The 25,694-nt window shown below is 37.1% G+C and overlaps 2 protein-coding genes across 13 annotated transcripts in view; one reads left to right on the top strand and one right to left on the bottom strand.

Annotated features, from left to right (window-relative positions):
• Positions 1-79: 79 nt before the first annotated feature.
• Positions 80-24,554, top strand: CCDC28A (coiled-coil domain containing 28A). 3 transcript variants are annotated; one of them, XM_010574621.1, is made up of 5 exons: positions 86-963; positions 3,649-3,812; positions 4,811-4,965; positions 5,594-5,616; positions 6,681-9,112. In XM_010574621.1, exons 1-5 carry the CDS (start codon positions 806-808, stop codon positions 6,733-6,735), a joined length of 555 nt encoding a protein of 184 aa, XP_010572923.1. In that variant the 5' UTR covers positions 86-805; the 3' UTR covers positions 6,736-9,112. The 3 variants fall into 3 exon arrangements, with proteins under 3 accessions (XP_010572922.1, XP_010572923.1, XP_010572924.1); XM_010574622.1 differs by lacking the exons at positions 5,594-5,616; positions 6,681-9,112 and adding an exon at positions 24,305-24,554; XM_010574620.1 differs by lacking the exons at positions 5,594-5,616; positions 6,681-9,112 and having other exon boundaries at positions 80-963; positions 4,811-5,587.
• REPS1 (RALBP1 associated Eps domain containing 1) overlaps positions 23,778-25,694 on the bottom strand; it is a 66,447-nt gene continuing 64,530 nt past the window's right edge. For 8 of the 10 annotated variants that reach the window (XM_010574623.1, XM_010574624.1, XM_010574626.1 and 5 more), the window contains one exon: positions 23,778-24,751. In XM_010574623.1, the coding sequence (XP_010572925.1) occupies positions 24,683-24,751 (69 nt within the window). In that variant the 3' untranslated portion in view covers positions 23,778-24,682. The remainder of the gene's footprint in view (positions 24,752-25,694) is intronic. The other 2 variants (XM_010574630.1, XM_010574631.1) reach the window with 2 other exon arrangements.

Below are 25,694 nucleotides of genomic sequence, written 5' to 3'. Positions count from 1 at the left end.
CCCCCCCCTTCCTCCTTCCGGAGTGACAGGCCGCGTCCCCGTGCTGATAAAATGGCGGCCTGCGGTCGGGGCTGTCTGTCGCAAGGGGCAGGGGTGGTTGCTCCGGGAGGTGGCGGCGGGTCTGGAGCGGGGGAGCGCCCCTCGGTGGGTCGGCGGTGGCGTCCCGGGGTTCGCCTCGCTGTGCGCGCTGCACCCTCTGCCGCCCCAGCGGGGTGGTGGATTGCAGAGGAGGCGTTTCGCCAGGCCAGGAGGTTGTTGGGTAGCACCCGGTAATAGCAGCCATCTAGCGTATGTATCACTGGGTAGCACCCATCAGTAGCATCTCTAACAGCAATAATTAACTCGGCATCGGCTGAGCTTTGACACGGCCATTGCCCCTCCCTTTAGAGGAAGTTATTTGGCAAGGATGAATCACGACATCCTCGTGCCACCGTCGTCTCTCGGTATTTTGATTGGCGTGGACTTGAGCAGTCGCGGTGTTTTCTAGCAGTAATCCATGGGACGCAAAGCTTGAGATAATTTTGAGGTACCTGTCGGCCGAAGCTGATGCAGAAGATTTTAATTCCTGCCCGTTTTGCTGATCAGGCAGGCCTGGGCCGCGTCTCCTGAAAACTGGATTCTCTTGTTTGAGGAAATGAATGACTGCTCATCTTTTTAAAGAAACTATAAAGCTGTATTTCCATGCACTGTGACCTGTTTTTTCCCTTGCTCTTATTGTACATGCTAGTTTTAATGGATGTTTCTTACTTTTTTTCCTTCCCTTTGGAGGGCAAGAAATTAGTCCACATGCAGTAAATTGGAAGAAATGGAAGAAAGGAAAATCAAGAGAAGGAGCCCCAAATCATCTACCAGTCACCCTGCTCAGGTTGCCAACTCCAAGAAAAACTCAGTGCCGGTCAGCAAAAGTACAGCCTTTTCAAATCCCGCACCACAGCCTGCAGTACAAAAACCAAAGTTAAAACGGTAAGCTTGGGAGTGTCTTGAAAGCTTAGTGGAAGTGAAAGCCAAAAACCTGCTAATGCTCAGACAGTCTGAAGGGTGTTTAGACTGACTAGGACAGAATGAAAAGAGCAAGCTTCAGACTTGTGAAAATTTTTGATGATGTGTCTTTTTTAGCAAAGCAGTTTGTGTTTAATGCAGTGTAATGGTTTTACAGAAAAGGTGCTCGATACTCTTGTAAGCTTTATAAAATGTTACGCAATGCTGTAGACTCATAACAATTTAGCTGAAGAGATGATAGCCTGACATGATGGGTGAAAGACAGGAGCTGGGTGATCAAATATGGCAAATGTGGGTGTCATATGGGAGATGGCAGAGCCCCAGATGTACAGCTGTGAGGAACAAATAAAATATTATCTGACTGCAAGGTTGGAACTGACAAGGAAGGCAGGAAATGAAGGATGTATATTGAACTGGAATTTCTGGGTGGCTTTTGGGGGCCTATGAGTGGGGGCCATGGTAGCTCCCAGGCCATACTCATGTGCAGAGAGAGGTATTCAGCTCTTCAGAAAGTACCATTTTGGAATAGTTTGTGTGTTATTGATGATACATCTAATTCAGTTTGAGAATGTTAGTTTTCCTGCATGTTACAAAAGATATTTCTTGGCCATGGCAGATACAGTAGATAAATTAGTGAAGAGGGATTTTTAAAGTGAAACGTTAGCTAGAGAAAGGCAGATTATTGACCTGTAAGTATGAGCAGAAGTTTAAATACTGAACTGTTGTCTTTAGCACGGATAGTCTGTTTGAAGGATCCAGTATTGACCTGATGTATAGACTTCACATTGCAGAAATTCATTATTTTTCAGGAAAAATGTGTTACTATTTTGAGGGAAATAATACTAATAAATACTAACATGCTATAAATTGGTGGTTTCTGCAGCTGGGTCTACAGTTACTCAAGTCTCAGCACTATTCTGGAATGTACTAGGAATTAATTTCTTGTAGCCCACAATATTGGCTAGAGAAGAAAACGTCCTTTTTGCTTTAAGCTTTGTAAAAGGACATTCTTGCTCAATTGTTAAGTCAAGCTTACCAAGCAGTGGTAATACAGACAATTTCTGAAACTTTCCCAGCAGGAGTGGTAATTGATGTAACAATGTAAGGATGAACTGCTGTTATGATAGTGGAGTAGGAGTAGTTAACTAATTTTTTCACTTCATCTGCAATAATCTCATGAAATAAGTTTTCCAGGAACAGTAATATATTGTATTAAACTTCAGATACAGGTGGAAAAAATCTGTGACCTTTCTGGCATACAAACCTTTCTTTAAGTCTGAAATTGAAGCAGAAATAGCCCAAGTTAAATTGAGACGTGTTGCTCTGAGTTGAACCGGATATGATAATTGTTGGACCATTAGTTGTTCCAGCATATTTATTATGTAGTCTATATGATAGACTACAGAAGCTGTTAGGTTGGAAAAAAAATTATTTCCCATAGGAAAGAGAGAATTTATGACTTGCAGAGCATGGGAGTATTCAAGGGAAGGGTGGGGCTTACTATGCTGTAAACCCTGTTATCTTCACTAATTAAATAAAGCCTTTACTAAGCCTGTGATTTTTTTTTTTTTTTTAAATATCCCACAGTATTCTAAATTTTAATTTTTAGGCTCCAAATCTTTCACTGAATCAGGTTCTGAACAAACTCGCTGTAAGGCTGCAGAAGCAGCCATGCCAATGTGAGAGAAGGACTGTGTGCACATGTGGGTGGGCAAATCAGGGATGGAAACAGCCCCATACCTGAATTGTACTAGGTTAGGATGCAGTCGGTCTGTCTGTCTGTCTCTGGGTCAGAGATGGAATATACTGCTTCTTACTGGTGGTTGTCTGTTTAGCTTCCATATCTATTGTGTATTCATTTGGATTTATAATGGTTATTCATTTTCATTCATGTAGCTTCTATGGGCACATGGTGCTCTGAGTAAATTTTATGTCTAGAGAAAAATATATGGCATCCAGGAATTTTGATGGTTTTGTTGCAGAGGGGGCTGTAGATAATTTTTAGCACACTTAACATTTGTTTGGGCATGGACTAGTACCATTTGGTATGTGTTGGAGTACTGGGAGACTGTTTTTGATGGTGAGTTTTACAAAATTGGGATGTTATTTGAAGGTGGGAAGAAGGAGCTCTAGGAAAATTTATCTGGAGGCAAGGCCACCTTCCTGTATAGGTTGTAAGGAATTGTTTTCCACAGTGGTTGTAGTCTATAGGTGTTTGCAACAATAGGAGCATACGATTGTTGAGGATTTTTCTCCCTGGCTTAAAGAGAATTTGCACATGCTTGTTGGGTGATTTTACACAGGTAATGCCCCGTGTGCCATTGTTGGGTATTGGTCCTCTTCAGATTATTAAGATGGCCATTACAACATACATGTGCTCCATTGATGTTTCCCACTATTAGTAGGAAAGCAGATTGTTGGAATCCATTTTGCAGTATTAAACTGTCAAGACAGTGATGTTGTTCTTTATTCTTAAGACAAACTGGTGATCCATTTTTTAACTTAAAAGAAGTGATTGAAATATTTATTGTATATTTTTCCATTTCATTTTCAAAGCCCAGATGTACACTTATCTTACATTACAGATTCTCAGTTAAAGTGAAAGCAGGAAGTAATCTTTTTGGTTTGTTTGTTTATTTTTTTTTTCAGTGTAATAAAAGAGAAAGCCAAACCTCCAGGAGGCGAAGCAAAAGGGGCACAGGCAGCACCAATCCAACATTCTTTTCTCACAGATGTATCAGATGTCCAGGAAATGGAAAGGGGACTTCTGAGTCTCCTGAATGACTTTCACTCTGGCAAACTTCAAGCATTTGGTAAGTGCATGAATTGTCTGTGTACAGTAATTGTTTTTATAGCTATACGATGGTAACATTTGCAAAGAAATGGGCTGTACAGACAGACTGCCAGTTTGTCATATTGGTCTCTGCTATATCAAATGTTGTTTAACATAACTTAATAGATCTTACTGCATTTTTAAATGGTAGTCCTATTGTAATGTTGTCTTTGGTGTGAGATGATTGAAATGCCATTTTATTGTTGCTTCCAGCAGGGCATACCAAAGGCAGTACCTTGGCTTATGGATTTAAGATACCAAGTTTAAAGTCATTTATGACAGTATAGGAATAATAAGAAGTAACTGTATTTAGCACCTGATTTTGCAGCATATTAACTCTTTAGACTGTTGGTAACAACTTTTATGGAATCCAATGCAAGTTGCATTTTACCCAGCTTACTCTTCTGTCTTAGCATCTTATTCTTCTTACTACTTCACAGTTGATGGAGGTTTCAAAAAAAAGAAACAAAACCCATGACACTCTTGTGCTTCCATTTTTTCCCTGTACTGTGTAGAAAGATGCATATATGCTTTTGCAAGTTTAGTGTTAGGTCAGCATGTCATGTTAATTCCACACCAGTTTTACAAGAGAACCTGAAAAGTTTGTATTATATAAAGCATCAGTTACAAGAAAGAAACCCTCAAGATTTATCAAAATTAGAAAGAAGGTTTATTGTGATCATATTTATGATCATATGGGCCTTCCTAAATCAGAGAAAAATTCTGAGTATAGGAAAAACACGTATATGCTAAAAACCAGGTTAGTACGTTCGGTGGTTATTTTAAGTTCAGCACAATGTAACACCAGACAGGGTGACAGAAATTTCAGTAGTGAAACAGGGAAAAATCATTGAGAAGTGAATTAACTTGTAAATTTGATGTTTAAATTCCTCTTCTCTGATGTAAAAAGCTGCATCTTCACACCTTCATTTGCTCTATCAGGTGTCTTTTAGATAAAGCTGTTGCTCATCCTTTTAGGAAATGAATGTTCCATAGAGCAGATGGAGCACGTGCGGAGTATGCAGGAGAAACTTGCTCGCCTCAATCTGGAGCTCTATGGGGAGTTGGAAGAACTCCCTGAAGACAAAAGAAAACTAGCCAGTGACTCCAACCTGGATAGGCTGCTGTCAGATGTAAGTACTAGGAAGGCAGAAAATATGGAACTTTGTCCACAGCACTCAGCTCAGGAAAACAACACTACTGGGTGGGCAGTGATTTACAGTTGAGGAGAAGTAGTTCTGTAATCACCCAAGACATAAGCCCTGGCCTCATTTTGGTTTTAGAAAACACAGTACCTTGTTTTCCTTTTTTGATAGGCTGCTGCTTGTTTTGGTGAGTGGAGCAGTCTAGCTGTAAGCTGTCTGAGGATGTAGGCCTGTTTAGAGACAGCCAATGTACCAGGGAACTACAGCCATTTTCCCTGTGGTCCATCCTCCTGCATCTGGGGAAGACCACACACAACAAGGAATTTAGATCTGTATATTCTACACTTTCAGTTTTTCCTTTCTCTAGTGTATTTCCATAAAAACCAAAACTGTTAAAATATCTTTACATTTCCTGAGATCAGAAGATGTAAGTTTAATTTGGGATTTAGCTCAGTGCAGGTTTGCTTTGTCTTTTGTAATAAAATCATATATTTCAGCCCACACTATTAGTGATTTCCTTCACTGTCTTAATGTATTTATTTCATCGTGTCAGCATAATTGTTGCATCTGACTAACTGAAATGCTATTTCTGATACTTTCTACATTTATATTGCAGCTAGAAGAACTGAATTCATCTATGTATCCTTTTCCTTAAATGTATATTTTGCATTATAATTATTGTTAACTGTAATCAAATTACAGTATATTTCCCCAGTAACTGGTGTCTTTAGAGGAGTCAAATTGCTTCAATAACATCCTTTCTTTTAAGTTAGTAGTGTAATACAGCATGGATTTTAGGTTCTTCCATTACATAAATGACTGGATCTTAAGACTTTTAATTACAGGCCTTTTTTTAATACAGCGATTTATTTAGCTAGCGTGTACCACTTCAGACAGCGTGTTGGCAGTTGATGGCAAAGCCCCTCAGAAGCAAGGTCTTTCTTCATGCATCCTGCTGAGACACTCTAGAACAAACATACATAGTAATATTCCTTTTATAGTATTCAGAAGAGTGTTCTGTCCCATTGATAAGTGAATCCCATTATCTTTTTTTTCTAGAAATATGTGCAGCTGTTTATCACTGATTTTACTCTGAATAGTGGACTGACCTAATTTTTTGTTTCTAGGGTCAGACTACAGTTGAGTCAAATACTTCAGCAGAGCTTTGGTAATTGAACAAATGTGTGCTCTTAGCCCACCCAGAGGATAGTTGAATGTCTTGGCTTGTCTTTTACATCATGCTTTTGATAAGCTGAGAACACAGTTGAGGAGTGTTACATTCAGTTTATACTGCAGTCTAGTTATTTCTGATCTTACACACTTTGTATGCATTGAGGCAAGTGGGACTCTGGTTTGGGACTTGAGATACTGCACTGGTATATACATTCTCTGTGTCTGTGGAAAGCTGTTTAAGGCTAGGTCTCATAAAGAACACAAGTGGAATGGGATGTTACTATCACACAATAGTGATAAAAATAATCTGTTGTCCCCCTTGATCTGCTAGCTAATTCTGGAGGTATGTAATGCTTAAGTCTCATTGAGGAAGATTAATCTACTGGTTGAGAACTAGCATAGGACTGAGAACTGAAGTCATCTGGACTGGTGCATACCTGCCACAGGACGAAGCATAGTTTTGTGTAACATAGTATCTTATCTATACCTTATCTATATGTGAAATGTTATTCCTTAATGGTTTTCTTCAGCCAAAAACTGCATTTAGCAGATGCTCAAGATATTCCAAATAGTGCCACGGGCTGAAAGAACAGCTTTGTCAGTTTGGATTCTCCCAGAAGCTTTTCTTTTGTTTTTCCTGACAGCAGAATCTGGAACAGTTGTGGTTTTGTGGTTGTGTTTGGTTTGGTTTGGTTTTTTTTTTTAATTTTACACAATGAAGAATCAAAGTGCAAATCCAAATGTTTATTTTTGCACATTCCTCTGAGCACTGTATTATGTCAGGACTCAGTATCTAGAGTTTTAAGTAGGTTACTGTGATACTATGCTTTTTATTATTGCCTTATTTAATAGAAAAATTAGGGAAACGTGGAAGTGTATTTCTTCTCTCACAGTGTTGTTCATATGCTTGAAAATGAAATATGTATATAAGCTCATTAGCATTGCTCTGTTTTTTATGAAGGTAGCAATGATGTTGCCTTTCTGATCAGTATGTAGACAATCTGTACACTTTATCTTTTAGTGTTTTGTTGATCAGTGATGCCACAGATTAATTTATTGTTAATAAAGTGAAACATTTTAAATATATGATGTTTCATTTAGAGAAGTTGCTATCTGTTCAGCTGTGTTAAGATATGAGTTCTTGCATGGTCTGAATATTTGCAGAGTTTACTTTTTTCATTATCATTAATAATTATAAAATATCACTAAATAAGAACTAGCATGCATGCTAGCAGTCCACACAATTTGATTAAATATTGTGAAATTCCAAAATTGGGTAAAGAGTTACTGTTCAATAAATCCAGTATATGCAATTTTGTAGTCATTCCTATGTTACAGTCTGGTATTAATTTGTATCATCTTTGTGTTCACAGTCAGAGAAAGAAATTCTGTATCAGTGTAAAATGAGGCTGGTTTTAGATCCAAAATTTCTATACTGGTCCATCAAACTGTGCCTTTAGTTCTAGATTTATTTTATGCTCGCTTTTTAGGTAATACATTCAGGTTCTATAGTGTGTATACTTAACTGCGCAAGGAGTGAAATCTTTATCCTTCTACTTGAGAGTGAAGCTTTCATCTGCCCAAAGTGGGCATCTCTTGTTCCCTGGCCACATGCCTTCTGTTTGGCATCTTTTGAGAAGGTGCTTCTTCAGCTGCAAGATGTAGTAGTGGATTCCATTAGCTCCAGCTCCTTTCTGAATCACACATAGGGCCAAGTCTGCACTCTGCAGCTGGGGACAGAAAGATCATTTAAACACCACATTGTACTCTGGCTACAAATTCAGCCTCAAACTCTTTTATTCCCTGCCTCACTTATCAGGCAAATCTCAATGATTAACAAACCAATAAGGAGCCAAGTTGGGCTTTTCCTTCAGGATGTTCTTGTTCTTTACATCATTTACCTCCTTTGTTGTTGAGATTCTCTAGGAGTTGTGCATGCTGGTAAAAGTATCCAAAGTCCCAGCCTGCTGCAGGGTATGTACCTGTGATGTTGTGAAATCCAAAGACAGCTCAGGAGAACTAGAATACAACATGCTTCTCACAAAATGAACCCAAGGTTGTGGGTTTTTTTTTCCCACTCTTTAACCAATAACTGGGCAGTTGTCCTTTTCTGCACAGTAACTTCTCACTGTCAGCACTATGGCCTTGTTTTTGTGCAGACTTCTGAACATCAAAGGAAAAAAGCAGCATGTTTTAGCCTCATGCCTCAAGGGGTGTAAGGGTGCAAGGCTAGTTGGGATGGTGAAAGTCACTAGCAGAGCTGCGTTTATAATAGCAAAATGACAATTCTTGCAGCTCATTTTGATTCAGGAGGAGAGCTGTACCCTCACTAGCACTGTATTGCCAGTGCCATATATTGCAGCATCAGTAGTTGTCATAGTTTAAGCTATTCTACAGTAGAGATAATTCTTACTCCTTTTTGGGTTCTGTCATCTAACAGCTTAGGCTTGTGACTTCAAACACATTTCAAGTAACTTACAAATGCGTGGCCTGTTGGATGTCTTGATCTCTCAATTTCTGTAGCAGTTCATGCAAGTACATAATGCATAGGTATAATTCAAGATAGGGACATAAACAAATACCTTTCTCAAGCAGCTGTTTAGAATTATACAAGAATTGGCACCTTTTTCTTCAACCACCTTAACACCAGAGGCAATCACAAGTCACAAAGAATGCATTAATTGCAAATAATCAATAAATTAAAATTCTCTTATCTCCTGGATACAAATTTGCATCTTTTACACAATCCATTAATGGTGTATGCTCATTATCTTTTGGATTCCTACAAGAAAATTTTGTAGCAAGATCTTGGAGAAACTGAGCTTCTCTATGTGGTAATAATCACGTTTCTAGGCTCTTGCAGGAAAAGAAAAAAATCTACTGTAACATATTTGTGGACAGTCTTGTAATTATAGAAGTACATAAGTGGCTGCAGAAAATGAACTCATTTTCTGTTAGCTTGTTTCCTGAAGAGTTGTTCATAGAGATAAAAGTGTATTAACATTGAATGTTATCAGTGTGAGTTTAGGCCAGGAAAACAGGTACGGTGTTTGAAAGAAGATGGTTTTTCCTGGGTCACTGATGTAAGATTACCTCACTCCAAGAGACATCTGTGGAACCTCAATGAACTAAAAAAGAAAATAAAAATTAAGAAGAAAAGCTAATAGATACCTTCATAAGAAAAGAGGATTTGGAAGAGATGAGAGTCAGTAGTATTAAATTAACTGCCTCTTTCTTTGAAAACAGCAAGACAATATTAAGGCAGACATCTTTTATTTAGAAAATGTACTGAACTCTAAAAATAAGTTTCAACATAAATAGGTAAAGACTGATTTTTTTTTCCAGTAAGTTTGTTAAAGTGACAGATGTATACAAACACTAACATGCCCATGCTGAGTTGCATCTTGAAATTCTCATTTGTGTAAAGGAACAGAAACATAAATTTATCGAGGCATACTGACCTGATACTGTTAAGTGTTCAGCAGGTTGTGTTTTACAACTACAGCAACACAACAGTGCAAGGAGCAAAGGCCTAAGAGCAAAGTTTAAAAAAAAAGAAAAAAAAAAAAGCCTGGTTAAATTTGGATCATGACCTGTAAATTTAGTTCAATCAGTAAGATATTGGGAGTATTTACTGTGGAGTTCAATGTATAAACCACACACAACATACTGAGGCTTCACAACTACGTCACATTCTTCTTATTTTATATTGGATATTGATTGTTAATGCCTATTCAGTGTCCCCATTGATCCCAATTCATCATGGTTACGTTGCAATTCAAAGTACTTCACCTTTAACACAGTATATACAGGGATTCTGAAGCATCAGTGTATGATGCTTAGCATTTTTCATATGCTTCAACTCCTGAAACTTTATGTATTTTTAGTTCTATTTGTTACAGAAATTTAAAAATGCTACCTCACTCTCCTCAGCTTCCCAAAGCAGACAGACACACTCAATTCTCTAATTTTTTTATTTCTTCAAACACAGGTTAATGATTTTTGCATGAGTTATACTCTAATCTTTCACATAAAAAAATGAAGGAGATTACACATTTCCCTTAAAAGGCAATAAAACCCAACTCTCACCCTAGGACAGGAGCAGATGTGGAAATACTTTGCCTGCATAAAGTCTCAGGCTTCTTACGAGACATCAAACCCCCTGTTTTCACGTGGATAACTTCCCCAGCTTTTCCCTTCTGTAAATGCCAATTACTGTAGGTGTAACAGGCGCTTTGAGGGTGCTGTTTTCTAGAAGGGAGCTTATCTACCACAGGGAAGCTGGGCACAGAGCTCACTTCTTAAAAATGAAGATGACAGCCAAATTTGGCATAGACTATCCCAAAGCACATGAGGATGCAAGCAAGCTTACTATGTGTTAAGAGTTGTTTCTTCTAAATGCACTTGCATTTCATCACTCCTCATGTGATTGAATCTGGCACTTCATGTCAGATGTCACATACATGAATCAGTTCTGTCCATATGCAAACACTGAGTTCAGAGACAGTTTAGGATTACTAACACAGAACATGTTTTAGCCAGAAATACTGGAAATTCATTCCTTTTTAATTACAAATAATTAAATTCACTGTCAGCGATCTCTGCCTTGTGCATCTCACTATCATCACAAAACATGGGCTTTATCACAGCCCTCTTCACTCACTATAAAAAAATAGGTAAAATATCTAATATGAATGAGTACATACCAAATCCTCAATTGACTGCCCAGAAGTACCAACCAGCATGCAGTGTAAAACATTTGATAGCAGGAACAAGACATCAGAGCAGGCCCCACATAGCAACTGCACTATAAATGGAGAGAAGATATTTTTATTAGACCTGCATCAATAAAGCAGAACAGAGTTCTAGGCTTCAGTTGGCTCATAGCAAGGAGTTGTGACAGACTACCGATTGTTACAGCTGCAGATCAGCTGGCGTGTTTTAATTTATAGGTGCCAACCTAGAAAGACTTCATGCTAGTTGCATGTTTGCTTCTTTGCTCTTGATAATGCGCTACTATTGCTATATCATACTTTATAATTTCTTTAAAATTGTTAAAAGCTTGCAGGAAAGAAAAAATACTGCTCCAAATCACACCCTTTCAACTTTGCTTTTGAAGAAACAAAAGATGTATATTTTTTAATCTGGCAGCAGAGAAGGTGATTGTATCACTCTTTAAAAAACAATGCTCTAAATGTTCAAGCTACTGGAGATAATTTCAACACAAAATATAAAGCAACTCCTGGAATGCAATGGTTGGTAAGGGTAACAGTGTATACTGCACAAAAGCAACAGCATCAAAAATCCAAATATCTGTGCTCATATGATTTGGCTTTTGGTGCACAAACACCTCCCTCGATGGAGGAGCTCAACTTCTCTCTTCATCCTAATTAACTAGCTGACACATCTTTGCCTTCTGATGCAGCAGTGGTTGTTGTCTCCTGTGCCAGAAGCACTTGCAGTAGATGTAAATTCAACCTCTTTAATTTAGTGAAAGCCATGAAGGGCTTTATCCTAAGAATGTAACTGAAATTCAAAGTTGGTAGCAGACTTGGTTTCTAAGGCAAGGCAACGTCTTTTAAGTTCAACAGGCCTGAAGCAATTGTCCTGACTCAGAAGCTCATGAAACTACCTCAGCAGATCTAATTTAAACCTACAGCCATGGATTCAGAAGGGCATACAAACGAAAACCAGTGGTCCCTTCAAAGCAGCCTAGCACTCAAGAAGTTGCTAGTCTGAAATGGAAAACTTGATAGGTATTTCGTAATTTGTCACAAACATTTGAAAGTTGTAGCCCCTTGGGCTAAACCTACCTTGGGAGAAGATAAAAGTGTGCCAACTGTGGATTTACAAGGAAAATGATTACCCGTAATTTGTAGTTTACAAACATCAGAAGCATGTCTTTAAATTCCCCACTCTCCGTATGACAACAGCACTGGAAAAGGCCTTCTCTGCCATCAAACCCACTAAGACATGTTTTAAAAATAAACAGAGTCACTGAACTGCCTAAGCTTACAAATTTGCAATCCCACATTATTAGGTAATGAAGTTGGGTTTTCTCCCAGAAAAGTTGGGTCTTCAATAGCAAATGAAAAACATGTTGCAATAGAGCACGGTATTACTTCTGTAAACATATTTAGCCAAAGAACCACTGGTGAGCTGGGTCAGGAGTAGAATTACCGCTCCAAAGGCTCTTTTTGAGTAGGATTTCAGAAACACTGTCCAGCCTCCCAAACTGGGTGTGCTGGAAAAAAATCCAGCCCAGCAGGGCTGTAACCTTGCAGGTTAGGGTGCTACTGACTTTCACTCACTCTCCCTAGTGAAACAGTCTAACAAATAGCAGCAGGGTGTGACAGTAGGAGATTTTTAGAGCATGAATTATGCTGGGTCTCGGAAAACAACACTACAGCATGCATTTTCAAAATGGTGAGGGTTTTTTTTCAAGTTTCTCTAGTAAATTAGGGATTTATAGTGTCATTTTGAAAGGTGTGTAAAAATGGGACACCCTCAAATAGAGTACGGAGTAGAAGTTGTTCTTGTTACTATCCAACACACCAACATGACCATCACACCACTTTACACAGTTTGAAAAATATTAAAAAGATGGAAACTTTAAAGCAGCTCCCTCTCTAGCAGGACAGTATCAGGGAAATTATTTTTTGTCTCCAATCTCCAGCTTATTTCAGATTTAGCTCTGTAAAATAAATGCGTTTGCAGCAGCATGAATATGCCAGAAGGAGGGAACCCAACAGTGCCACTGCTAGAGTCCCTTGCAGAGCCTGTACATGCTTTGGTGTCACCTACTCTAGATTTTGCATCGCATCGCTGTAGTGGCACCACCTTACGTCGCTGCCATCGCACTCCAGCGATGCAATGGAAAATCTAGAGTAGGTGACAAAGGCTCCCCCACCCGAGTAGGCTGGGGTTGGGCAAAAGGTTGGGACAGGACACAGCCAGGAAAGCTGATCCCATCTGACCGAAGGGATATTCCCAACCTGAGCAATAAAAGCTTAGCGAAAGGAGGAGGAAGGAGGGGGATGTTTGTGGTTACGGCATTTGTCTTCCCAAGTAACTGCTGTGTGTGCTGAGTCCCTGCTTTCCTGCAAATGGCTAAACACCTGTCTGCTGATGGGAAATCGTGAACAACACTGAGCAAGAGCTGGAACAGACTTTAGGTGAGGGGTCAATTGAACTTGGTCAGATAAAATTGGTGCAAGTAAAACAGTATTTCTTAATACCTGGAGGAAACAATAACTTAGTTATTTCAGTATCTGTTCTCATATTAACAACTTTGTTGTGCTATATATATTTACACAGTGTTTAGTTAAATGATTGTCCCTGGCTCTGATACCAAGGCATTCCTCTCTTCTTCTCCCTAGACTGGAACCCTTATTAGAAGGGTCTTGTGATAAGTAGCTGCTGAATACAGAAACGACTTGCAGAGACTGCCTGCTGTTGCTTACAAAGTTTTTTCTGCTGGTTAGGTCAGTCTATAAAAGACTGACCAAGTACAAAAATCAACACTCCAGCCAGAGCAGCACTGGAACTTATATTGCCGAGCTGGGAAACAAGCAAGCAAGGGATTCTCAACTGGCAATTCTCACCATTTTTCTGTACAAAAGGTCTTAAGTAAAACTGAGCCTGAACATCTCTGTGCAAGCAAACTCAGACTTTTTTCTCCTTTTAAAACTACCAACATGATTAAACATTCAAAAAGGCATCTGTCTGCTCCCCAATGAATAGCATACTCCAGACGTATCCTTTGATCGATGGTCTTGTTCTCAGACTAAGTGCATGATGTCTGGATCCTGAGAACAATAAAAATGAAAGCTGCAGTTCATGACCTAGAGCCAAGAAAATCAGTTTTAAATTAATACTGTTCCTAACGATCCTTCTCAGCTAGGTTTTGAAAAAGTGACTTACTAAGGAATTAAGGCCAACCACATTTAATACATTAAATATTAATTTCCTGTAGTAACAGTGTACTTTACAATTTGTTTAAGCAGGTTTCGGATTCTGGAATAACTGCAGATGCCTATAATGCTCTTTGGTTCCCTAAAGAGTCAGTTTAGTTTTGGTAATTTTTAGCCTGATTTTTAATTTTGACCCAAAACACAGTTTATAAAACATTTCTTGCATTGTCTGTTTTTGACTAGTCAAACAATTGCTTGAAATGCTTTAGTTTTCAAAGTCCCAAAGTGAACAGAGTCCAACTATTAACATGGAACACTTTTTTTGAAAAGAATAGTGTTACTAGCTTAGCTCTTTCTTACAACTTCGCTCATTTCCTTTCAGTTTTTGACTAGGAATCTGCAAGCTGTTAAAGCCTCATCAACCACTTTTAACACATGCAAATAGATAAAGAAAGTAGATGAGCACAGCTCACTTTCATGAACTCTTCGACATAAACAACATGGAGTCTCTATGTACAGTACTGGGACAAGGACTGCATCTGGTCCTAATCCAACTAAGTATCACATTGACTCGTTCGTGGACAAAGCGGTCACCTTACTGCTGGCTAATAAAGACAACCAATTAGTATTTGCTTTTTTCCCCTCTACACAATTATGTACACAGAGCTCAGTAATTATCCCTGTGTGGAGCGTGACTTGGTGCGTGCCTTCAGGTGTACCGCTCTCTTCAGTATAATATGTACTCAGAGGCCAGCTGGTCAGTTAGTCCACTTACCTGCCAGTTCTTGGGGTTTAGCTTCAACATCTGGTTTCGGTCAAATCAATGTTTCATGGCTCACTGTACGTTCTTAAAGGACATTCACACCTCTCTCAGATAAACACTGCTCAGACCGGAGCAGTGCCAAAGAGAAACACAGATTGTTATTCAGCTCTTGCAAGAAAAGGAGGCATGAAAATACATGAGCCAAGTTTGCTTCTTGTAACTAAAGTCTGTCACGCAGGATGAATTCAGATGCTTACAGCTGGGGATGCAGAGCCTTTAAAAGCATTTTCTCAGGAGTTTGTTACTGCAGTAAGTTTGATTGCATTGCTAATACTTACTTTAAAAGCTTTTACTGGCATCATTATAATCATAATCATTTTAACACTTACATATTTAAGACTTCTGCCAGTCAAAAAAGTTGACAGAAACTATAGTAACTAGACCAATGAATAATTTTAAAAGCTTAATGCAAGTAAATACTTTAAACAATGTATTTCCTACTTAAATGCAAAAAGGTTTCTATTTAATTCTCAAACCTATCACAGAAATTAAGATATCTCTGAATCACAGGACTAACCACAGGATGAGTAAGAACATGTAAATCACCCGATATAGTCTATAAGCAGTGAAATTATTTTACATTGTTTTCTGTATATTTTTAACATACATCTTGCTATAAATGGTAGAAGATGAAAACTACCAGGAAAATAGACAGAGAAATGCACATACCACTATGTCTATAGCAAGTGCTACTTTTTGCTAAGCAGGTGCCTAGAGACCATTTTTATTTTGGAATTTTTAAGCAGAATTCAGAGCTGAATGCCTCAAGGAATAAATAATTTTGATTTGTGTACTTTTAACAACAAATAATCCTTGCCATGACTTCAATTCTCTGTTGTTCTTGTCCTCTGATCAAAAGAAAAGCATCTATAGATACTACAGAGCAGAAGAAAAAAAAAGATGTTTTTAAAATCATTTTGTTGTTTAAACCATCATCAGAACAAAGTAAAACTTAAGGTGGTGCTGCATTTCAGCTCTTTGTCCTTAACACTACAGAAATTTAACACTGCTGAGTTAACAGCACCAAAATTTTATTCAACCTCAGAGTGAAAAATCCTGCTGGATTTTGTGAAGAAGTTTATTTTATTCCATGGAAAGCAGCATCCGAAGTTGTGTTAATGTCCAAGTGATCTTCTCTGATACCACAATCTTACAACTGAGTGTGCCCCAGCAACTAGGACAGGTAAGCAAGAATCTCCCAAAATAGCTGCTGAGATAGTATCCATTATCTCAAGTGACTGGACACACTGCCTGGGGCACTGGACTGAGGTGGGAGCCATTACTCCCATTTTGCTGGTACTGCTGGCTTTTCACACCCCTACCCCTGGAAGGTTGTTCTTTTTCTTTTCTTTAATGACAACCTGTAGCAGCAAAAGCTAACACAAGTCAAGGGCTCTAATATATCAGACGTGACTGCAGCTCTGATTCTGCAATGAGACCTGACATGACACACTTCCATATTAGCACTGAACTTTGCTGAAACAAGGCTTTATACAGAGACTTGTGGCACACTTCCATGAGAGCTGTAAATCTCTTTATTCTAAGTAAAAAAAACAACTCCACATGATGTTTCTAATGGCTAATGCTAGATCTAAATTGTGAATCTCAAAAAGTTTATCATTGCAATAGATCATAACTTTCCCCCCCTCCTATTTAGAAATACCAAGATTAGTATGAGACCTCCAACATATAGGTCTTTAACAGTATTAAAACAACAAAAAACAGAACATGAAACAACCAAGAACAAACTAAGTTGTCCTGCAAACTGGAAGACTGGGACCAGAGCAAATGAAAGAGAAAGAGTAGTTTGCAAATAATCTGACCACCATGATCAATGCAATATTGCAGCACTAAGCCAAAGGCCAAAATACTGAAAAGACCGAACATTTCAAAATACAAGAACAATTACAGTCTAACAGTTAAGCGTGTGCCAATACAAGAAACATTTATGTGGAACCCTAAAAACTGCAATGCACCTGTGAAAGAAAACAGGGGTATCTTAGAAGAAAATGAAAATCAGCATTCCAGGTTAAAGCCATTCAGACTACCGTTGCAACAAATAAAAATTGTTTCAACCTCTGTGTCAAGATTTTCAATCTAACGTAAAATAAAAACCACAGAAACAACAAGAAAAAAAGCAAGCATTTCTTATTTTAGTTCTAAAAGCTGGCAATTCGGCTGATTCAAAATGTAACCTTGGCAGACTTACTTCAACTTTCAATGGTTTTACAAGAAAGCCTATGCAGCCTAGTTGAGAGAAAGTCTTTTTCTTACTTTCTGCAGGCTAGAAGTTATAAGCATCTTAATATTTTCAGAGCAGCAGTAAGGGGCTGAATAGGCTACCAAATCAAACAAGGTCTGAGATCAAAGCTGTACATTTATAAGGTGTCTTGAATTCATAGAGATCCTGAGGATCTTAACTGCAAACCCAGAAACGTCTCACTGGGTTACCTCCTAACTCAAGAATGAAAAAGAATAACTAGTCTTAATACTACAAACATATGCTAAGCACCAGTCTAGAAACAGAAAGCAGGCTGGAAATGTTTTTATATTGTAAAATTGTTTTTTAAAAGTTTAAAAAGCCCAACTAACTTGGCTTGTATTTTACAGGATAACAATTTCTTTTGTTCTCATGTGAAACCTAGGCAGATCTTAGATATTCTGACAGAAACATTTCCAGAGTAAAGTCAGCCCAGACCTTAAGCAAATTATTACGTTCAGTCTACCCCTTCAAACATGTACAAACTTCTTCAGCAACATGCTTTATCCTGCAGACTCAGTAGTTTGCAGGGTAAAGTTGAGATCAACAACAGAAGCCCACATTTATCATGCTAGAAATGAAAACGAACTTCTCGCAGCTTATTTGACAGAAGAGTTAGTTTGAATGAAGGTTTGATTCCACAGGATCCCATGTCAGGACTGAAATTTTCTGAAGACAACTACAAGCAGATTGTAAATCCACATGAAACAAGAATGAATTTTGTACTAAGACTATTAACTTTATGAAACTTCACAGTAACTAGATGCACTGTACTACTACGAGTTTGCATCAGGCTGTACTTTCACCTTAAGGTTTCAGGAATGCACTTAAAATACAGACTTCCTCAGAAAGAGGATGCACAATTTCACGTCTGTTGGTAAATTTATAAGCCCAAGTGAGGTGTACACAGAAATCCGCGTAATTCACCAAAAGTCTCATTAAGTTTGAAGTTTCCAGCTTGATCATCCAAACATGTAGATGCAGCATAAAAATTGCTAAATCTCAACCCTATTCCTACCTAACATAATCAGGCAGATAGGAAAATATGTATTCAGACTTATAATTAAGCACATAGTATCGAGTACCTGAGTTGGACAATAGCACTACAACTATAGATACTGCTACACATAGTTGCAACATCCCTTTGGATCCAGCATTCAATCTATTTGCCCCCATTTTTCTCTTATCCTTACTGTTAAAGTGTGAGGACACGAATATAAAATAATATGTAAAATAATACATCATAATGCCATCTTTATCGAAATTTTAAGCCTAAAATTCTAGCTTGGAATCAACATCATATCTATTTTCAGTTCAATTTTTGGCAGTACTCACTTTGTATTAATTCTGATCAGGACAGTCTTGAGTTGTGACAGTTGAAATGCAACCCCACTGAAATCAATGGATAAAATTTTTTTCCACAAGTGGAACAAAAATTTTCCTACTATTCCACATGCACAGCTATTTGCAAAAAGGAAGTTTTAAAACTTCAAAGGATTCCATTGCCTGAAAAGGCTACAGGAAAAACCATTCACAAAACAACATTTGATACTTTTGGCATGAAAAGTTCTAAGAGATTATCAACTTTAGCATGTTTCTTGGTTAGTGAGTCCACCCATGGAAGCAACTTGGCGGAAACAATAATATCAATCAAAATGGATCAGCCTCTTAATTTTGATAAAATGACATGTGAATTAATACTGCTTTTCCACAGGAATTTTCTTGCTTCAACACTACTTTATCCTCAAAGACAAAGTGCAGAGCAAACCAAGGAATATATTCAAGTACCCTTCTACAGCAAAAGGACCTCTTGATTCTTCTGTGACCTCTTCGTTCCTTCAGATCAGAAAGCAGGTAACTAAGTTCCTTCATGAGGGCAGTGAAAGACAATGGGATTGAAGCTCTAGAGAAGGGTTTGTTGTAAACTGCAGCACTCTTCTTCCACAGGCAGGGATACATAACAGAAAAAAAACAAGTTAAAGTTGGAGGCACATCACTTCTGCATTTTCTGATAGAACACATTGAATTACAACTTCCTATAAATTCCTTTCATGAACTTTTTCTTGAAATACATACTGTATTTTCATACTTAGACTGAAGTCAAGCTTTTTATCAGTTCAAGATGATCTGCAAAATAAGGCACAACAGCACTTAGTAGAGTGCTGAATTCTGTAGCAGTTTAATGAAACACACTCCTAAGATACCATAAGGGTTCCCCAAGTATTTCCTTCGACTTCTGCTGAGAAATCATATATTGCTGAATCTACCTACTATACATACCTTTTTGCTAAGTCTGACATAGCCCATCATGTATGCTAGACCTTCAGAAGCCCTTAACAAGTGTTCACATACACAAGTGTTTGCAGTTTATAGCAACTGCTGTAATGCTCATTCCACTCCCTGCTACCCCAACTGCATGTTAGGGCAAATAATTGATTTTAGTGCCTTCTTTCTCAATATGCATCTGTTCTTTCAAATGCTAGTCTTTCTTTTTTGCCTTTTGAATGGATACCAAAGACAACAGGCTCCTTGCAGAAGACATTCCCAATTCAAAGTGCTGTTTCGTACATTTAACTTGTTCCACTCCATGGACCATACCCTCTTCTGTCAGTTTAAATGCAGTCTTATTTGAGCCAGAGAGAGAAATACAGTTAGACCTCTGAAGTTAGATGACAGAAAGCAAAAGCCACCATTGCTGTTACATGAGATATATCAAAGAGTTTACATGCATTGTAGAATAGGATGTATCTCTCTGGGAAAAAAACACTCCAGTCACATAAGGTTCCACAGCAGTATTGCTAGAATTTCTTTTTTCATTAATATACCACTAAATGTCAGTTTAAATTGCTTTTGCTATTTATGTTTTGTTCACTTCCTAGGTCGCTCATAATCAAGACCAGTCAAAACAACAGAGTAATTTCAACTGCTTCCTGATTAGATGCATTCTTAATATCTGTAAAAGTGAAAGTGTAAAGAACATATTCTACCAGAGATAGAAGAGAATTCATGTAGCTTTCTGTGTTGCAGTATGCTGTCAGTGTGATAAATAGTACTAAAAGTTGTCTTAAAATTTCAGATATAAGCTGCGAGATCACAAACTTAGTATTTCATAGAGTTACAATTCTGAATTTTTGAGTATTATAATGAAACAAGGGCTGTTTCTGACAATAACTTAAATGCAAGACATTGAATACCTATATATCAGTAAGCTGGAAAAAAGTATTGTAAAATCACTTTGGAATACACTAATAGTGTACGATCAGGTACAATTAGTGTACAATCTAGCTTTAAAGCAGGAATTGCACATTTAAAACCTATTTGGCCAATTTAAAGAAGCATTACTCAAAGTAAATTACACACTATTAAACCCTCCCCCCAAACATGTAACTGAATTTTGAAAAGCAATTAATTTAAAGACTCCTGTGGAAAAAAAAAGGTTTCTATTTTGCTTGGGCACTAATTATCAGGACAACACTGTATAGTCTCATTTGGTTATGAGTATATAGACATTAACATTTGTTCCTATACAACCACTAGTTAGTTGTTTTCAAAGACTAAGTCTATTGAAAATTTGTTTGCTGTTAGAGAACAAAGTCCTTGGTTTTCGTGTGTTTTCTTCTAGAGAGCTGTATTATAAATGATTAGTACATCAATATGCATGGCAAAACAAGCTGGAATTCTGCTTGTGAAATTAAGTTGTATGTCTCAAAAATAGAACTTTGGGGAGTATAAATGAATACTCAACTGCACATAGACTGCTTTGTAAAGTATTTAAGAAACTAAAGCATGCAAGCATGTTCAAAATACTCAAGTTATTTTTTAACCTTCTACACAGATTAAGAATTGCATTGTTATTACTAACTTGGGAGTAACATGTTTTTGTAACACATTACCATTTCATGAAACTACATTCTACTAGAAACTAAGAGCAGAATGAGTCAAGAGACAGTGTGTTTATTTTTTCCTTTTAATTTTTTTGTTCTTTTAGGAAAAAGTGATTAAGACTAGGTCATCCATAAAGTTGCATTTAGAGACAAACTCTGTACATAGCTGAACCCAGGAGAATAACTCAACTTTGCCCTAAATGTAGAGCAGAAACACAGCACACCCCATCCATAAGGGACAGAGACACCTCACACAAGAAACAATGCTGCAAATTTATTTTCTTTAGCTTTGAGTTTTTATAACCTCAACTTTGTTTATCCCACATAAGACATTTTCAGTAATAAGAGATCCTCTAGTTCATGTACTATACAATTGCAAGTAAAATGAGGGGCATGTGAAGTACAAAAAAATTGAAAATACTAGCTTACATTGGGTAGACTTAAAATACTGCTCATAAAAAGTGGCTTTTCAGCTTTTTACCTTTGCATTTTGGAAATCTTCTCTGCAGTCCAAAGATAGGTAATGAATGGAGAAAAAAGCAACTCCAAAGCAGGTGGAATGAAGAAAGAGGCACATTAATAGGAGAAACAAAGGAAACACAAATAAAAAAAAAAGACAGACACTCCTCCAATCACAAATTCCAAAGAAAAACATTTTGCAGGTGTTTCAGAAATGCATGCTGCTGTCCATCCATCCTAGCTGGGTACATGAATCACACTCCATACTATTTAGTAGTCTACATTTATGCTTGCAATATAGAGAGCATCTCTTGTATGGTACATAATTCCTTGCCCCAAAGAGCTTACAATCTAAGTTCATAAAAAAGAATGTATCAAGTAGCTGGATCAAGATCAAACAAATGGCAAAGACAGGGAAATAATTTTATAAGGGATTAAAGTTGGGTTACATTACTAAGTGAGGTAACTTCTGAACATCATTGGCAGTGATGTTCTTAAGACATAAGTAATTTTTCAGTTAGAAGTTCTTCTGATCATGAAAAACTGGTTTAAAACATACTGAATGATGCATTAAAAGTAATCCACAAAAATCCTAAAAAATAGACTTGTTGGCAAGACACAAAAATGTTCAGATTGCCCAAGTTCTTCACTTGAGACACTAACTTGTCATTCTACTAGAAAGACATTGATGTTACAGAAAATCATATGTACGTGTCATATTTGAATGTAAAAGGCTTTTCACATTTAAGCTTAAAATGTTAAATTCTGATTTATGAATCCTGCTGCTATAAACATAGGCTTAATACTTAAATATTAATATGAAAATAGTACTATTTTAAAAAAGTATTTTTAAATTTAAAATAAACTATGGACAAGATCCAGTTGGTTTGAAATCAACATTCTTTAACTACAGTAAGTGACCCACTTTTCTAAACACCGTTCTTGCTACTTGGCAGTTATAACAGAAGTGATTAGTCCATCTACTTTAAAGTTTTTTAGGTTTGTTTTGGGTTTTGGTTTTGGGGTTTTTTTGTTTGGTTGTTGTTTGGGTTTTTTTGTTGGTTTTTTTTTTCATTTCCCGAGTTATATCTTATTTTTTGAAGTCAAAGTCTTGTACTTTATCTACTAATTGGCAAGACATAGTTGATATGTAATTCATATGTAACCTTTGTGCCCATTTAGCTATCATTTCTTAATCCCTTTACATGCAAATAGAAAGTACCACCTTTCATGCAACTATGACATTTGTGTCTTTCATACCAGGGAATCTTGCTTTGGATTATATACATAAGCCATTCTGCAACACTTCCATGACATTTGAAAAAATGTTGGAATAGTTATAGTAATAAAAATTAACCATAATTATCCAGTCTGTATATGATAACCAAAAAGAGAAATACTTCTTTTTCACTGTAACAAACAGCATATCCAGCAGAAAAATCTGTCTTGAGCTATCCTTTTGGAAAGGAAGCAGATGTTAAGAGAATTTCATTTAAGCACAGAAGTGACACTGCGAGGATAAGGACTGCTAACAGGAGATCCATTTAGTTTTAATTTTGAAAGGTATTCTCAAGGAAATCAAACCAGAAATGAAGACTAAAGAACTATATATTTCTTCGACCCAAGTCAGTACTAGCGTTTACTTTTTAGAAGTTACAACTGTATTAAATTTGCTTATAGGAGGATACAAAAGGAGTATAGCCACAGATTACCAAGAGAATTTGATCACTTCTGACCAACAGCTAAAAAATGAGGGAAGAAAATGGTCAAGGGATTATGATCAACTATTTCTCGTACATGCCACAAAATTACAAAAAATTCCCTGCAGACCTGTAATAAAACCCTCCCCCCATCTGAATGAGTTTCAATTCCCAGGTAAAGATGAATCAACAAAATTAAAATATTGTGCTGTTTTATTGGTGTAAAAATCACACAATTGCTAGTTCTGATTCTGCAGAGATACATCCATGCAGTTAAACATCTATGATCCCACAGCCAGAAGAAGCCATTAAATAGAATATCTGCTGTTAGTCAGCAATTAATGCAAATTTACATATGAGATCAAAAGGTGTGTATCGTACAATATACAACAAATCCTAATACAGTACATCAACCTGAATAGCAGGATACACTCAGGGAACTCTGTTAATAGTGAAGCCTGTCTATATGCCAGAGAAATAAGGCCTGGAAACAAGATGACAGAAGGTACCCCAAAATTCCTAAGAAGCAAACTGTTCGTTTTTTGTTTGGGTTTTTTTTTGGTTTTTTTTTTTCTTTTTTTTTTTTTTCTGGGAATTAGAAGTTCATAGAGGTATTGACACATTACTTGACAATACAATTTGTTACAGTGAAGACTGGTGGATGTGATCTGTTATTAAAAGGTAATGTGTGAAACATGCAATTACAGGTGGTGCTTAGGTAATGTGTAATTAATATGCTGGGGATTTACACCCAACCCTTTTCACAAAAGAGAGGACTGAAAAAGGTCTGTTTGATAGACTACCAATTGTACCATAAATCTTTATATGCATGCGGCTGAATTGGGATCATGAATGGATAAAATGTGAACACCTGGCAATCTGTGGTTACATACTCTATAATGTATGCAACAAAAACACAAAGTCAAATCCAGTTGATATGGCAAGCAGCCTGCAAAAACTCTGTCAACCTGAATAAGTTGGTTTATTGCAAAGTGGCAGGCTTTCTAGAATTGTGAACAACTTTCCAATTGTGAAAGGTAGCTTGGGAAGTAACATTGGCTGATGACAGATTACTAGTTTTTCTCTTTTCTGGCACAGTAAAATAAATGCCACAGCGAAAGAATATTTTATGTGCTTAAAGTCAACTGATTAGCAATCCTCTTCTGCAAAGATGTCTAAACGGGGAAAAAAGAAACCACTAAAAAATTCCAGTTGGAAATTTTGGTGACGAACTCTGCAAACTCAAGTCCAACAAAGATCACGGATGCCCACAGAAAATTATGAGAGGCAGTGTCACATTCAAGGAAAAAGTTTTTGTTTTCTCTGTACTGAAAGTAAAATACTTAAATACAAAAGTGGACAAATTGACAAAACAGAACCACAACATTTAATGTAGAATAGAGTGCACTGAGCTAGATGCATGGATCTTTAAATAGGCTTTGAAACCAATACCCCTTTCAAAATTAGTAAATTCACAGTTAACGGCAGTAGGCTTAGAGGTGAGAGAAGGGTCGAAGTTGTTCCAGTTGGACTTCCAGGGAAATTCTCTCTTCAAGAACATCCTACAAAAGAAAGATTTTTCTGACTGTCCACAGAGAATGAATATTAAAAATTTCCTCATGTGATCAAAACTGTTAAATGTCAGCTTCAGTTTTGAGAACTAATGTCTTTTCTAGAATGTGGAGAACTCTTCTGGTAATCTGAATGGAAGATTGGCTAGCTAGTAATTACTCATAAATGAAAATCAATATTTTGCTCAAAGGTGAAGCCATTTAGTATTTTTTCATTTCTTTCAAATCACCCCAAACCACAAAGTTGTAACCAGCTGCAAACCCAACTATAATGTTTTCAAATGAAGTCTAAAATGTTAAGGGGGTAAGCTCTCATCTCTGTTAAAAGATTGGAAGCTCAGGGTTTTTTCCCCAGTTTTTCCTGTTACGTGAATTTTATGCACCTTGATTCTCATAAATAGTAACAAGTGAAATTCAGGCTTGATAAGTTTTTAAAATGTCCTATCTTCCAGTCTAGACAGTATCACATTAATTCATGTTCACATTTAAGTTTTGGGGTTTTTTTATATTAACTTGATAATTAAAGTAGATATCTTAAGGTAAGAAAGATGCCAAGAGAAAGATGTTAAGATGGTGCCTACAGATAAATCCAAAACAGTAATAGCTGACCTAAATAAACAGATGACTATTGTTCTTATTAAACTGCAAGTTTTGCATTCCAGATTATTGTGTTTAAAAATATTTATTATTTTATTAAGACTTTAAGGTTTGCTTTTTCCTTCAGAAGAAAGCAAACCCCTTCAGCTACTGTTCTCAGTACTGCTTTTTAAAGTATCTGATGATCACAACAGCTACCTCTAGTTATTAATACTAAGTTAAGATTTCTGATTTTTATTTTTAGTGTAGCTGAAAGCAAATCAATACATTGAAAAACGTGTTTTGTAGTAGTAAAAGAGTCCTTTGTAATTTCACAAAGCTTGTCACAATTAGGTAT

The sequence above is a fragment of the Haliaeetus leucocephalus genome, unplaced genomic scaffold (assembly GCF_000737465.1).
Source record: "Haliaeetus leucocephalus isolate CR32 unplaced genomic scaffold, Haliaeetus_leucocephalus-4.0 Scaffold450, whole genome shotgun sequence".
NCBI classification, from domain to species: domain Eukaryota; kingdom Metazoa; phylum Chordata; class Aves; order Accipitriformes; family Accipitridae; genus Haliaeetus; species Haliaeetus leucocephalus.
This window is presented reverse-complemented; position numbering and strand designations above follow the sequence as displayed.

Excerpts from the sequence above, each read along its gene's own strand:
- CCDC28A (XM_010574620.1), top strand. The coding sequence starts at position 806 with ATGGAAGAAAGGAAAATCAAGAGAAGGAGCCCCAAATCATCTACCAGT. Across the intron at positions 964-3,648 it reads CAAAAACCAAAGTTAAAACG|TGTAATAAAAGAGAAAGCCA; the intron begins GTAAGCTTGGGA and ends TTTTTTTTTCAG. Across the intron at positions 3,813-4,810 it reads TGGCAAACTTCAAGCATTTG|GAAATGAATGTTCCATAGAG; the intron begins GTAAGTGCATGA and ends TCATCCTTTTAG.